At 36.8% G+C, this 13,601-nt stretch overlaps 6 protein-coding genes across 9 annotated transcripts; 5 read left to right on the forward strand and 1 right to left on the reverse strand.

Moving 5' to 3' along the window:
• Positions 1 to 1,390: 1,390 nt before the first annotated feature.
• On the forward strand, positions 1,391 to 3,008 carry FBR12 (Eukaryotic translation initiation factor 5A-1 (eIF-5A 1) protein). Of its 2 annotated transcripts, none has more exons than NM_102425.4 (5): positions 1,391 to 1,678; positions 2,043 to 2,165; positions 2,263 to 2,319; positions 2,408 to 2,482; positions 2,585 to 3,008. In NM_102425.4, the coding sequence occupies exons 1-5, from the start codon at positions 1,559 to 1,561 to the stop codon at positions 2,687 to 2,689; spliced, it is 480 nt and encodes a 159-aa protein (NP_173985.1). In that variant the 5' UTR covers positions 1,391 to 1,558; the 3' UTR covers positions 2,690 to 3,008. The 2 variants fall into 2 exon arrangements, with proteins under 2 accessions (NP_173985.1, NP_001077597.1); NM_001084128.1 differs by having other exon boundaries at positions 1,427 to 1,678; positions 2,563 to 2,974.
• Positions 2,974 to 5,493, reverse strand: AT1G26640 (Amino acid kinase family protein). The gene is made up of 12 exons (NM_102426.6): positions 5,300 to 5,493; positions 4,865 to 5,095; positions 4,610 to 4,707; positions 4,487 to 4,529; positions 4,341 to 4,402; positions 4,200 to 4,256; positions 4,076 to 4,111; positions 3,912 to 3,989; positions 3,745 to 3,817; positions 3,608 to 3,670; positions 3,408 to 3,511; positions 2,974 to 3,306 (listed from the first exon to the last, which is right to left on the reverse strand). The coding sequence occupies exons 1-12, from the start codon at positions 5,355 to 5,357 to the stop codon at positions 3,211 to 3,213; spliced, it is 999 nt and encodes a 332-aa protein (NP_173986.2). The 5' UTR covers positions 5,358 to 5,493; the 3' UTR covers positions 2,974 to 3,210.
• A 148-nt stretch (positions 5,494 to 5,641) lies between these two features.
• AT1G26650 (Son of sevenless protein) lies at positions 5,642 to 7,179 on the forward strand. The gene has a single exon (NM_102427.4). The coding sequence runs from the start codon at positions 5,926 to 5,928 to the stop codon at positions 6,931 to 6,933; it is 1,008 nt and encodes a 335-aa protein (NP_564252.2). The 5' UTR covers positions 5,642 to 5,925; the 3' UTR covers positions 6,934 to 7,179.
• Positions 7,180 to 7,189: 10 nt separating this feature from the next.
• On the forward strand, positions 7,190 to 9,595 carry AT1G26660 (Prefoldin chaperone subunit family protein). 2 transcript variants are annotated; one of them, NM_102428.4, is made up of 7 exons: positions 7,190 to 7,476; positions 7,887 to 7,980; positions 8,137 to 8,166; positions 8,432 to 8,533; positions 8,811 to 8,918; positions 9,073 to 9,127; positions 9,285 to 9,595. In NM_102428.4, exons 2-7 carry the CDS (start codon positions 7,889 to 7,891, stop codon positions 9,354 to 9,356), a joined length of 459 nt encoding a protein of 152 aa, NP_564253.2. In that variant the 5' UTR covers positions 7,190 to 7,476; positions 7,887 to 7,888; the 3' UTR covers positions 9,357 to 9,595. The 2 variants fall into 2 exon arrangements, with proteins under 2 accessions (NP_564253.2, NP_001185101.1); NM_001198172.1 differs by having other exon boundaries at positions 7,355 to 7,476; positions 8,096 to 8,200; positions 9,285 to 9,466.
• Positions 9,596 to 9,662: 67 nt separating this feature from the next.
• AT1G26665 (Mediator complex, subunit Med10) lies at positions 9,663 to 11,148 on the forward strand. 2 transcript variants are annotated; one of them, NM_102429.4, is made up of 6 exons: positions 9,663 to 9,856; positions 10,095 to 10,324; positions 10,414 to 10,494; positions 10,582 to 10,684; positions 10,768 to 10,857; positions 10,946 to 11,148. In NM_102429.4, the coding sequence occupies exons 2-6, from the start codon at positions 10,101 to 10,103 to the stop codon at positions 11,015 to 11,017; spliced, it is 570 nt and encodes a 189-aa protein (NP_564254.1). In that variant the 5' UTR covers positions 9,663 to 9,856; positions 10,095 to 10,100; the 3' UTR covers positions 11,018 to 11,148. The 2 variants fall into 2 exon arrangements, with proteins under 2 accessions (NP_564254.1, NP_973916.1); NM_202187.2 differs by having other exon boundaries at positions 9,765 to 9,856; positions 10,768 to 10,861; positions 10,950 to 11,143.
• A 212-nt stretch (positions 11,149 to 11,360) lies between these two features.
• Positions 11,361 to 13,601, forward strand: VTI1B (Vesicle transport v-SNARE family protein). Its single transcript, NM_102430.5, has 5 exons — positions 11,361 to 11,790; positions 12,451 to 12,509; positions 12,599 to 12,787; positions 12,964 to 13,134; positions 13,232 to 13,601. Exons 1-5 carry the CDS (start codon positions 11,694 to 11,696, stop codon positions 13,382 to 13,384), a joined length of 669 nt encoding a protein of 222 aa, NP_564255.1. The 5' UTR covers positions 11,361 to 11,693; the 3' UTR covers positions 13,385 to 13,601.

Consider the following 13,601-nt stretch of genomic DNA (forward strand, 5'->3'; position numbering starts at 1 on the left):
ATATACTTTGATTGTTAGCTTTTTGTATATATTACTTCAAAAAAACCAAGCTCATGTTCATTAAAGCTCGCTCATATAACTCGTGAGCTAAATAAAGCTCGATCACTAAACTCATTTATTAAATGATCCTTAAAAATAGAACTCGCGCTCATGAATAACTGAGCCGAGTTGAGCCAGCTCATGAGCTATCAGCTTATTTTGACACCCCTAGCTATAACCAAAACTGAAGATCTCTTGAGTGTTGCATCAAACTACTATTTTTAATCAATAGTTAGCTTTTTTTTGTTATATTATCAATTAAATATTAACTTTTATTTGATTAAATATTTATTTAAATTTAATTTTGATTTTAAAATTTATCGTGCAAAATTTAGACTAAAAAGTTATATACTCAATTGTTTTTCATATTCGTTTCTTATGAAATTCATATACTCATGTGTATTGGATTTAATTGTAGTGATTTATTTTGTAATGAAAAAGTTAATATTTTTAATTAATAATACAAAAAAATAATTTCTTTACTATATCTTAAAAATTTTAAATTATTTTTTTTACATTTTAAGTTTAGTTATTAAATCAAAAAATAATTCTAGATTTCATGTAACTGAATTTTTTTTTTTGAAAATTAAATCTCGCCTTTAGAGTAAAAAAAAACTCTATTTTTTTAGTTATGTAGTCTGTAATATGAGGAATTAGATGTCACAAGCTAAAGTGGGGCCGCATGGAATGCACGCGAGAGATGCAAGAGAGAGAAAAAAATAAAATCGGGAAAATCTAAATCGTTGAGAGATTATAATCCAACAGCTGAGAAATAGGATAAATTATCAAACTAGAGAAACTTTGGCAGCTTTGGATGCTGAGAATGAGTAAATGTCAATGAATGAGAAGGCAAACAATTAAGGAGAAGCAACACAAAGTGAAACACAATCTACTCAAGCAGCTACTACGGTATTTAACTCTAATAAACGCTTAAAGTTTGATGTTCGGAAAGAGTTTAGACCCATGTTAGAAGTTGTTTAGATTTTTTCACTACTTTTGTATTTCTGTTTTAAATTAGAATCTTTGATGAAATTCTGTTTTGTATAATCTTTTAAATTATTAATGTTTGAGTGAATTTTGGATTTATAAATTTGTTAGAAACTTTGATTAAATTAAAGAATTAAAATCAATTAAGGGTAACAAATAAAGTTTTTTATACAAAATACAAAATACATGATTCAATTTAAATACATATGACAGTGAATATAATATATATGTCAAATACAGAAATAAATACAATTTAAAATATCTATATAAAATACAGTTTTTTTGAATCCTTTTTTTTTTATGAAGAGGCCTGTTTTGAGTTTGGGCTGGGCTGAATTGTTTTTACCCACCACAACATTCCTAAGGATAATAATACAGTAACCCTAGAAAGGTTTCCTCCACCTTCCTCTTCCCCTCCTATATAAAAAAAATCGACATCGCTTTTGCTCACTTCTCTCTCTTAGGTTTTTTTTCCCTTCTCCCAATCTCATCTTCTCCGAAAACCTTTCTTCTCTCAAATTTCTGTGAAAACATGTCTGACGACGAGCACCACTTTGAGGCCAGCGAATCCGGAGCTTCCAAGACCTATCCTCAATCAGCCGGTAACATCCGTAAAGGTGGTCACATCGTCATCAAAAACCGTCCCTGCAAGGTCTGATTTCTATTTCATCATCAAACATCGTTCTCGATCTCTTTTTCCTGATTCTAGATCTCGTCTCTGTATAGTAGCTCCTTGATTTTGTTTTTATCCTCGGATTTGACCTGGTTCTGTTTAGTTTGAATTTTTCTTATAGATCGCTACTTAGATGAATATGATGAATCTTATCCTGTTATTTTGATGGTGGTACCTCTCTAGATTCGTGGAATTTTGGGAAATGAAAATGAAAAATGGATAGAAATCAAGCAATATCAGACGACGCCTTTTGTGATTTTGAATCTAAGTAGTCTATTGATTGATTTGATTTAAACGTTTATGGAGAACATAGATTTGATTTTGATATTTTGGTTTTGATTAGGTTGTTGAGGTTTCGACTTCCAAAACTGGCAAGCACGGTCACGCCAAATGTCACTTTGTTGCTATTGATATCTTCACTGCTAAGAAGCTTGAAGATATTGTTCCATCTTCCCACAATTGTGATGTAAGTTACTACACAAACTATGTAGATTCATTTTCACAGTATTTGATATGATTGTGTGATCTGACTCAAATATTGTTCCTTTCTCTTTTTTTCTCAGGTTCCACATGTGAACCGTGTTGATTACCAGTTGATTGATATCACTGAGGATGGCTTCGTATGTTTTTCTTTATACTCACTTTCCTCATCACTCCAGCTTTATTTATCTATTCTTGCCATAACTTTTGTACTTGTTTACATTATAGGTGAGCCTTCTCACTGACAGTGGTGGCACCAAGGATGATCTCAAGCTTCCCACCGATGATGGTCTCACCGCCCAGGTTATTTTCTTGTCTTTTCATACTCGCACACAAATGACTTGACTTTGTATTCATCTCTCGAATTGTGATATTGAAAACAGTTGTTGTGTTTTGTTAATGCAGATGAGGCTTGGATTCGATGAGGGAAAGGATATTGTGGTGTCTGTCATGTCTTCCATGGGAGAGGAGCAGATCTGTGCCGTCAAGGAAGTTGGTGGTGGCAAGTAAACAAGTATCATTCGATATATTATTACCAGTTTGACAACGGACGTCAATGTTATAAGAACCAAAAGATGTTTTTCTTTTTCCTAATTTAGACCCTTTGTGTGTGTTTCTTGTTGCAAGACAACCATATCTATTGGTTTTGGATTGTTGGAAAAGTTTGTGTTGAAACATTCAAAGTTTCTTATGAGATGTTATTCTTAAAACCACTTTTTGTTTGTTCACTGGATATGTTTGTTCATGAAGCTTGTTTTAAGCAACTCTTTACATGATATTCATTGCTATTTGCACGATTCAAGAGTGACATATACATTTTATTTAACAATAACAGTGTAAGATATGTGATTGAATACTTGTGGAAACATAGAGTTACACAGGCTGCGATAGTATTCGACATTTTAACTGGTTTTGACATTACACGATTTTGTATTCCTTGCACAAAGTCTGGTAAAACAGTAATAGCAAGAAAAGGTCAATGCTTTCCTTTGTTGAGGAACTGGAATTAGTGTATTTGTCAGGAGATTATTCTACTTTGAGAATCTGATGATAGTACCAAGCCAATCTTCAGGAACACTATCTCTCAAATCACCGTTTAGTGCTCTCTGTGAATGAGTTGTCGCAGCCTGTTTGAGGAGATTGAAAAAAAGAGCATGATGGCGGTTAAAAGCTCCATCTTTATCTAAGATATTTAGTTGGTTAAAGGCAAAAGTTGTCTATAATCTACCTTCACAATGTAGACATCGACTCCAAGTTTTGCAATCATAGCAGCTTCTGATATCTTCGTTTCCATTCCACCGGTTGTATCGTGCGCCGCAACAGAGTAGTCAACTGTTTGATTCCAAAAATCAGAGAGGTTTGAACTTTTAACAAATCCCTCAGACTTATTGTATTGCATAGTTTTACAACATTGGTTCTTTCGTTTACCTTTCTTGTCTGTGTGCTCCAACAGTGGATTCACAACCTTCCAGCTTCCATCTTCTCCAACAGCTGCATGAACTGTTAGTATCAGGCCAAGTCTGGAAAAGATATAAAAAAAACAAACAGTAAAGTTTGAAACTAACCGATCTCTTTCAAGAGCACAGCGTCGGGCTCTGAAGGTGAAGGTGGTCGATCGTAGACACCTAGTACATCTGTCTTTGTAAAGAGTTACTCAGATAACAAAGAATATATAGGAAAGAGGGAGAGAGAACACAAATTAAATTTCCGGTTTATACTATGAATAGGATACGAGAAAGACAACATATTCTGGCTTCAAATGATCTGCAAGATGACGGATGATAACATCACCACTCAATATGGTGCAGCCCTGTTCAGGACAAGATTTTCAACTGTTCAAATTCTAAACGGACAAGAATCTAGATAGCTATTTGGTATCTCTGGAGAGCATATTACCAGTATATTGTCCAGCACTGCATCTCCATGGAGAACCTGGCCATGACAAAAATTACTGTCCAAATTACAGTCAAGAGACTTTGGTAAACATCTACCTAATTTCACTGGTGGGATCAAAACTTACAGGGACAAATCCTGAGTCTATGGTTTTAGCTACGGTTGCTAGATCTGCAGAAGCCACCTAATGCAAAAAGCAGTCTCATTGAAATCTAAACCCACATGCTTCAGATCAGGAAATATGTTAAGAAGTTCAGTTAGCTCTTACATCTCTTTTGGAGGTTGACCAACCACATGAAAATGGAGACATGCCTATCGTAGGAATGCCCTCTGCAAGAGATCATAATGTTTAGCTTCAAAATTCATCTTTTCCTCTTAGCCAGAGTAGGAAAAGAGAATAAGCTTAAGAGATACCTCGGGCTAGTGCTCGTACAATTTCAAGATTAAGATTTGTCACCTGCAAAAAGAAGTTGTAGACTATCAGAACAGCTCAAGACTATCTTACGTAAGAGCATCAGATTTAGCTAACAGTCTCACAGATATACGAGTAGCAACGAAACCAGCTTTGACAATAGGTTTCTCAAGTCCTCCTTTGTGAACCCCAGATCTACTGGCCTGAAAGTGCCCAAAGGAACCTAATGACAAAAATCAGAACAACACATAAGAAACCCAAAAACTAAATAACAGCTCAACTAACACAAGCAGGTCAATGATCTGTAAGAGCTAAATCAAAAATGTATTTTGATCCTTCATTATAAGATTTAAGCAGATAAGAATCAATCTCCAACTAACCAGCGCCATGAACCACAACAAATTTACTAAACTCAGAAGACTTTTGATCCCCTATGTCATCCACATCACAAGAAATCTCAGAGCTTCCAGGTCTCTTGCTCCAATCCATGCCAATAACCTTGCTTGGAGCTGAACCCTCCAACATAGCTTGACGTAACTGACACGCCACGACCTCCAGATTTTCATCGTGAATCTTCTCCAGCTCGTTTTTGCAAGTAATTGCCGCACCTCCTATCAAATCATTTAGACATTCTGCTGTTACAAAGTCTAGACAGGTAAAATTGATGGGAAATGAATAAAAGACAGATCTTTAAAGTCTTTCCTCATCTTCGGTATTCAATAGTCAAATCAGAATCAAACCCATAAGACAGAACAACTAAAATGCGATCTAAGAATCGATCCAGCAAGTATTTTAATAGGGATCAAAAGACAAACCAAGTTTCACAATGCAACGAATTGATCTGCTTCGACTCTCGGAAATATTCAGCTCCATTGTTGCGTCTCTCTCTAAAGCTCTCGTCTTTAGTGGTCAACGGTATGTCTCTCTCTCCCGCTCTAACTCAACTTCATCGTACTCGTATCCTTCTTCTTGCCATTTCCCATTCACCGGAAAGATTCTCTCTTTTTTTTTTTTTTTTTTTCCATAGAAATATTCTTCTTTTTATTCCTCTAAAGAAGCCCATTAAGCTATTATTGGGCCTAACCAAATTGATCAATTTTTTCAAACCGGGTTTATGGTTTAGTGTTTTAAGGTTTCAGTTAAATTAGCGGTTTAGCTTCAAGTTCGCGATGGAGTAGAAGAAGATTACCTCCGACAAAAGCACGTTCACTTGTGCCACCGACAAAATTGGAAATCTTACATTTTTTGTTTTCTCTAATCAAAATTATTGTTGGAACGTAGACAAGATCCGTTCCAAGATTCGTCTTTTTTTTTCAATTTGATTCCTGGGTTATCTGAAAGATCTTCTCTTTGCTTCGATTTCTATCTCCGCTGCTTGTGAAATCAACCTTTATGGTATGTAATCTCGAACTCAGCTAAAACACACTTCACTCTCGGAAACATGGAGACGGAAACGAATCAGGTTTTACGGAAACCGGAGCTAAAATCATACAGTCACAAACAATTTCACTCCTCAAATGCGTTAGAGATCTTAAGAGAAACAGTTCGAATTCTCCGGTACAATCTTGGTGCTTTAATGTTAACTACTGCTGTTTTGATCTGTCCTGTCTCTGCTTTGCTCTTACCAAACTTTTTAGTTGATCAATCATTAGTGAATAAACTCACAGTGAAGCTTCTTTTAGTGGCGAAATCAAGTGGTCTTCCTTTGCAGCCTTTTGTCAAACATTCTTGTCAGAAATTCGCTGAAACTGCTGTTTCGTCTGCAATGTGTTTCCCTGTGTTTATCACTGTGTCTCTGTTGTCTAAAGCAGCTGTGGTTTACTCAGTGGATTGTTCTTACTCGAGGGAAGTAGTTGATATAAGCAAGTTCTTGGTTATATTGCAGAAGATATGGAGGAGAGTTGTGTTCACTTACGTTTGGATTTGCATTCTGATTGTTGGTTGCTTCACTTTCTTTTGCGTTCTTCTTGTAGCAATCTGCAGTTCCTTCTCTGTTCTCGGCTTCTCTCCAGATTTCAATGTTTATGGAGCTATGCTAGTTGGTTTAGCCTTCTCTGTAGTTTTCGCTAACGCGATTATAATCTGCAACACTGCGATTGTGATCTCGGTTTTGGAAGATGTTTCAGGGTTAGGAGCATTGATGAGAGCTAGTGATTTGATCAAAGGGCAGATTCAGGTTGGTTTGTTGATGTTCCTTGGATCAACTTTAGGATTGGCGTTTGTGGAAGGATTGTTTGATCACAGAGTGAAGAAAGTTAGTTATGGAGATGGCTCTTCGAGGTTATGGGAAGGACCTCTTTTGGTGTTGATGTATTCCTTTGTGACACTTATAGATTCGATGATGAGTGCAGTGTTCTATTTTAGCTGCCGAGTTTATTATAGTATGGAAGCTTCTAGAGGTGAAACTCAGCCAATCATGGAAACGGTTACGGTTGTGGATGCTGAGTAATGGTGCGTTGTGCGGATCAAACTCGGTGAATGGACATGGAAACGTATTAGCTGAAGAAGAAGTTGTATATCATCAAATGGGGTTTTATTGAGCACTTTTTGTTTCACTTTGAAACTTGATGCATCTTTAAGGTTTTTGTTATATATGGTTTCTCTGTTTACATTGTTTGAAGATTATATAGCATCCCAAGTTCGTTCATAGTTCTGCTCTTGTTTCTTTTTAGCCAGTTTGATTGAGTCTTGAAAATCTTGGGCGTAAAATAGTAAAATTAAAAAGTAGGTGGGCCTTTATGCAAGGTAATTATATTACAAAGGACTTGAAATTAAAACCAAAAGTAAGAACAAACCGGTTCGCATGGTTTAAATAATCTGTGCTCGAGCGGTCAAATTGTAAAACCACCAAATAATTCTTCGTCTCCCTCACCGTCGCGGCGTCGCCACTCGCCGTCACAACCACCGTCGTTCAACATCACTGTCACCAAAAGAATCACCGTCGTTCGGTCGTGACGTGTCTGGACCTATTTCATCTCTTTGCTCGTGACTCGTGAGTCAAATACTCTTGGACCTTTGCTGTTATCTGTACCTCTAATTTTGTGATTTTCAGATTCCTTCTCGTTTATCGAGTTGGATTCTCTGTATTTGAATGTATTTTTGATAGGGTTTCGTTTGGAAACCAATTTGATTCTCATATTTAAAGTGTAGTTACGTGGTTTGTGTTCTCTCTTGGGGATGTTCACCACCTGTTCGATGAAATGCTTCTACGTATTAGTTTGATGCAATTTCTGTATAGTTTCGACGCTCTCCGAGCTTGTATTTAGATATTGATGGTTAGGTGACTCTAGATTCTGAAACGAACATTTCAAGGCTCTAGAAACTTATTCTGGACTAAGTTTATCAAATAAACAAGGGGATGGTTAGAGCCTTAAGCTTGATATGTTTATGTTCGCATTGCAGTAATGGAGGAGGGACGTCAAAAAGACTTGCAATTGTTGGAGGAGATTATCGACAAAGGTTTGAAACAGAAGCTTGTACATGCAACTGCTTCACGGTATTTATATTTACTTCCTTTTCAGATCAAAATTAAAATTGTGAGTATGATATTAAAGTGTATGTAGGATTAGTTTAGTTTGTTTTCTTTGCATGCTATTCACTTTTTGTTTGAGGTTTCGATTCATTGTGGTCTCTGCATTTGTTGGTTTTGCAGGGACAAGATCTTTGAAGAACAAAAAACACTGTATCCTTTTGTATAGGGAAGACTCTAGCTTCTCGTGATGTGCATCATCTTGTTAAGCTGATCCTAAGTGTTTTGTTAGTTTCTCCCATGTCTTAACCCTATCAAAGATGACGGGTTCATTTACCAGTCAGTTTTTGACTTAGTTTTGTGTTTCTAAATCGAGAGGAACTCTTCTTGGTGTAGTTATTGACAATACTTTGCTGTTCTAGTGAAATCTAATTCGGTTGAAATATTCTTGTTTCCTTGACGGTTACTCCCACTCCAGCTCTGACTTGCGGAAAAACCTAGAAACTCTGGAGAAGAATGGTGTAAATAGTCTCAAAACAAGGGTCAACCTTGGTTCAGAAGTTTACATGCAAGCTGAAGTGTACGTTACTTATAGCTTTGGTTCTTTCGTTTAATTTTAGTCAAGTCATTTAGCTATGAAAGGTCATGCATTGTCTGCATACAATGAAATACACTGTCTCCATACACAGCTTAATGCAATTAAGAAGTGTGCTTTTACTGTGTTCTGTATGTTAGAAGCTAGTTATGTATTATTGAGCAGAAAACGTTTAATAAATGGGGATTAAAATAGGAGATGCTTTCTACCAGGTTTGCTTCTGATTTCGTTTCACTTGACTTGGGTGTTTGTTTGAGTTCAGGCCAGATACTCGGCACATATTCATGGATGTAGGCCTCGGCTTTTATGTGGAGTTCACACGGCAAGAAGCTCTTGACTATATAGCACAAAGGGAGGAAAGAACTCAAAAGTAAGAGAAATCTTTGCTTTTCTAGTTTTCTTGCTCCATGTACAAGGAAAATATGGTTGTATCATTGTATATGATGAATGAGTTCTCCGGTGGAATGCAGTATAGTGACTGAATGTTGATGCAATATAAATGTGGTTTTTTTTGTTTTTAACAGACAACTAGAAGAGTATACTGGTGTTATTACGCAGATCAAAGGGCGCATCAAACTGGTAAGTTCAAGTTCTTATCTTGCTTTGTGATAGTAGTCAATCATTTGTCTTATGAGGTTGAATTGGACTAGAAAATCACTATTGCGTAGGAACCCTGCATCAGACGGATATATGAAAGTGTCATCGGATAAGTATTAATGTTAAATTACCATTGCAGGCTCATTACCAGATTCAGCAAATACTCAATCTTCCTGAAGAGAATCCGTCATCCCGGCAACGTGCGTTTTAGTACACTACCTAGTGGAAAGTTGAGGATTTTCTCTTGCAGTCTTATCTTCTCGATTTGTTCTGCTTACTGTTTTGAGTTTTTAAAGCAGAGAATTAACTTAGTTTGTTCAATACTAACTCTTTCTCCGGAATGGACCAAACTGTTGGTGTTAGATAAACATATCGATTAAGCAATCAAAACTTTATAGAATGACTATTGTTGTGGGGGTGAATAGTGAATCGCACTCTGTTAAATCTGCCATTTCTATTTTAAATATTAATAATCACATGTTAGAACTTAGAAGATCATTAACAGTTTAACACAGCTGATGAAGAATGAAATAAAAGTATGAACGAAACAGATACAAGATAATGATATTCCACGTCAGCAAAGTGTCCAAATATCTTCCGCTTCCCTGTCTTCGTCGGTCCCTTTTCGGTTTTCACGGTAAGGCTCGGAGGAAAACCTAATTCGTCCGGAGAATCTCCACCTCACTCTCGCCAAACGCATCTCTGTTGTAGGTAAGTCACGGATCTTCATTCTACGCTAATTGTTATTGTTATCGTTATTCTTGATCTGGGCGTTTTTGTGGAATTTGCATCTAAAATTAGAAATTTGGATACCAAAATCCACTCCAATTGAATAAGGTTTCTGAAGAATTTTCGTTTGATTTTGAGATCGAAAATTGCGTTTTCTCGTTTTTGTTTTGTTATCGCTAACGCATCAGGTCATATATCTCAAGTTTATATTTTGTGGCAGCTTGTGATGGATCCAACACAGAACACAAGTGCAGGGATTGGTGGGAGCAATGGTACAATCAGATATCAAACCAATGATGGGACTTCAACTGTGACCGTTGCTGATGATTCAAAGGAGAATCTTTCCCAAGTCATAAACTCTATTGAGAAAACTTTAGGAGTCCTTCATCAGTTACACCTTACCGTCACTTCTTTCACACCCGCGTCTCAACTCCATCTCCTCCAGCGCCTGTAAGTAACTCCTCTACTCATCTGTGTTTATTGTTTTGGGTATTGTAACTATTGTTTGAATGAATATGTGTGTGTGTGTGTATTTGCAGTAACTCTCTTGTGATGGAGCTAGATAACATGACTAAGTTGTCTGAGAAATGCAACATTCAAATCCCCATGGAGGTTCTTAAGTGAGAAAACAAGTCCTTTTTGTTTTTAGTATGCACTTTGAAGATAGATACTTTTACTTGCTTACTTATGTTTGCGTTTTCGTATAGCTTGATTGATGATGGGAAGAACCCGGATGAGTTTACGAAAGATGTTCTTAATAGCTGCATAGCTAGAAATCAAGTTACTAAGGGCAAGACTGATGCTTTTAAGGTGACTCCTTTTCTTCTGATTCTTAATTTGTGTATGATTCTTAAGGTTACTGAGTCTCTTAATCAACATTTTGTTATAAATAGGATTTGAGAAAACATATTCTGGAGGAGCTTGAACAGAATTTCCCTGATGAAGTCGATATGTATAGAGAAATCCGTGCTAGTTCTGCTGCTGTAAGTTGTTAACTTCGACTAGTATTGTACATCTTCATTAATATATTATAGTAAGTCAAGGGGATTAAACAGTTTTGGTCATATTCAGGAAGCGAAACGGTTGGCGCAATCGCAAAGTGTGTTACCAAATGGGGATGCAAAGGTCAAGAATGAGCTATAAGAGCCCAAAGGATCCTTTTTATGTTTACCTTGTACTCTTGTAGAATATAATGACTGAGTCGATGAATGTGATGTAACACGAACAATCCCAAGTGGAATTTCTAATAATATCTGTTGGTTCTCTTCACCTGGCTAATATAGTTTGAGAATCTCTGCTTGTTCCCCCCATTTTTACTCGAGTGGACTATCTTACTCTTAGCCTCTGAGATCTCTTTGATTTCATGAGACTATCAAAGAATCCCACATAGTTACGCAAAACAGATTCGACTTCTATCAATGGATTTGTCTATTTCCTGGACGAGTAATCTTGGTTCTGCATAAAATGTACACTATTTCCGAGAGCTGAAAAAGTGAGAAAAGACACTTAGATTTCAATCTTAATTAACGGTTTGATTCGGTTTGGTTTGTCTCACCTACATTTGCATCGATTGCAGCATGGGGGACTTAATACGCAGTGGCTGACACGTGTCAATATAAAACGCACCGCTTTGTTTGATTGTTCCTCCTTGTCCCCGAGCAGAGAAATACAAAGGAAGAAGAAGAAGAGTTGTTTGATTATCTTTAAGCAAAGAGGAAACTGTTTTGCTTCTAGATCCGATCCAATCCAATCAAACAAAGGATCCGATTGATCAGAAAAAATCCACCAAATTTCTCAAGATCGAAACATATAATTGAAGATGAGCGACGTATTTGAAGGGTACGAGCGTCAATACTGCGAGCTCTCAACCAATCTCTCTAGAAAATGTCACTCTGCATCGGTTCTCTCCAACGGAGGTAAAATCCAGACGCTCCCGATTTCGGATCTTGAACGCGAGATCTTCGAATTTACCTGATTTTAGAAATTCGAATCTTCGAATTTGGGGTTATTGGAGCTTTTGAGCTGTGACAAGTAGCTGGTGGACTAGTGTTCTTTACTAATCGTCCTGACTTGTTTAGGATCTGACGAAGTTTTGTAACATTTAGGAATGTTGAGACATAGGATCTGTTTCTCATTGCTTGGATTAGAAGACGATAACCTAGTTAGGTCTAGATAGTTATGTAGTTGCATAGATTTATTAACTTGTTTCTCAATCTATTTCATCTAATTTTGTCCGAATTTGGGGGTATTTGTAAAGTAGAGGTGCATGAGTGTTTACTAATCGTTTTAGCTTGTTTACGATCTGACGAGTTCTGTAGTATCTGGGAATGTAATTTACTTGGATTGGTCAAGTAGTTTTGTGAAGAAATTAAGACTGAAGATAAGATCATAAGAACCTAGTTATGTAGCTGCAGAGGTTTATTGAGTTGGTGTTTTTTTTCATTTGTTTGTCAGTCTATGGTTACCACTGTCTTTCTTGGAGTTATAGTACATAGACATGCATGGAGTTGTTACATTTTGTGGTGCCATAGAACCAGAGTAGAGGTTTGATTAGATATTGTTGTGTGCTTTTATAGAGGAGAAGAAGGGGAAGATTGCTGAGATCAAGTCTGGAATAGACGAAGCTGATGTCTTGGTATTTGCATTTAACTTGCTTTAATGTTGTTACCGTTCTGTTCTTTCTTTTTTAAAATTAATATATATGCTTCTGTGGTTTTTTTGTAGATCCGGAAAATGGATCTTGAGGCAAGAAGTTTGCAGCCGAGTGCTAAAGCTGTGTGTCTTTCTAAACTAAGAGAGTATAAATCTGATCTGAACCAATTGAAGAAGGAATTCAAACGAGTCTCTTCCGCAGATGCTAAGCCGTCTTCCCGTGAAGAGTTGATGGAATCCGGAATGGCGGATCTGCATGCAGTAAGCTTCTAACTCCTAAATAGAAACTCTTGTTTTCTCATTATCTTAGTTGTCTTAATTGACTTGCATCAGTTAGGCTTCTTTGTCCTGAGGGGACCCTCCTTTATATTCATCTTCACACAAACTTTTAGATGGCAAAGACTTTGCTGTGATTTACATTATTGTCCATGTTCCAGGTATCTGCTGATCAAAGAGGAAGATTGGCAATGTCCGTGGAGAGGCTTGACCAATCAAGTGACAGAATCAGGGAGAGTAGAAGACTAATGCTGGAGACAGAAGAGGTTGGCATCTCAATTGTCCAAGATTTGAGTCAGCAACGCCAAACCCTCCTTCATGCGCACAACAAGGTACCGTCTACAATTGCTCGGTTTGGTATCTATCAGTGCCAATGATTTGTTTGAATTAGATCATTGAGAAGCTAACTTTTCTGATTTTGAATCACAGCTTCATGGTGTGGATGACGCCATTGACAAGAGCAAGAAGGTGTTGACGGCTATGTCAAGGAGAATGACTAGGAACAAATGGATCATTACATCGGTAATCGTGGCTCTCGTTCTCGCCATCATCTTGATCATCTCATACAAGCTTTCTCATTAATATACTCAAAAAACATTATTCATCGTGATTGTGTATATATATATGATGGTTGATTTACTTTGTAATGGCCCAAGTGGTTACTTGTATTTTTAAGTACGATGTTTGTATTGAAGTGGCAACACTTTTAACATTCATAAGGTTTCCCAAGTCTTTTCTTTTTTGTCTTTTTTTCCAAAAAAGTGGTACTATTTTATATAAAGCAGATGTTTCAAAAGTT

Source organism: Arabidopsis thaliana (genome assembly GCF_000001735.4).
Source record: "Arabidopsis thaliana chromosome 1 sequence".
Classification (NCBI taxonomy): domain Eukaryota; kingdom Viridiplantae; phylum Streptophyta; class Magnoliopsida; order Brassicales; family Brassicaceae; genus Arabidopsis; species Arabidopsis thaliana.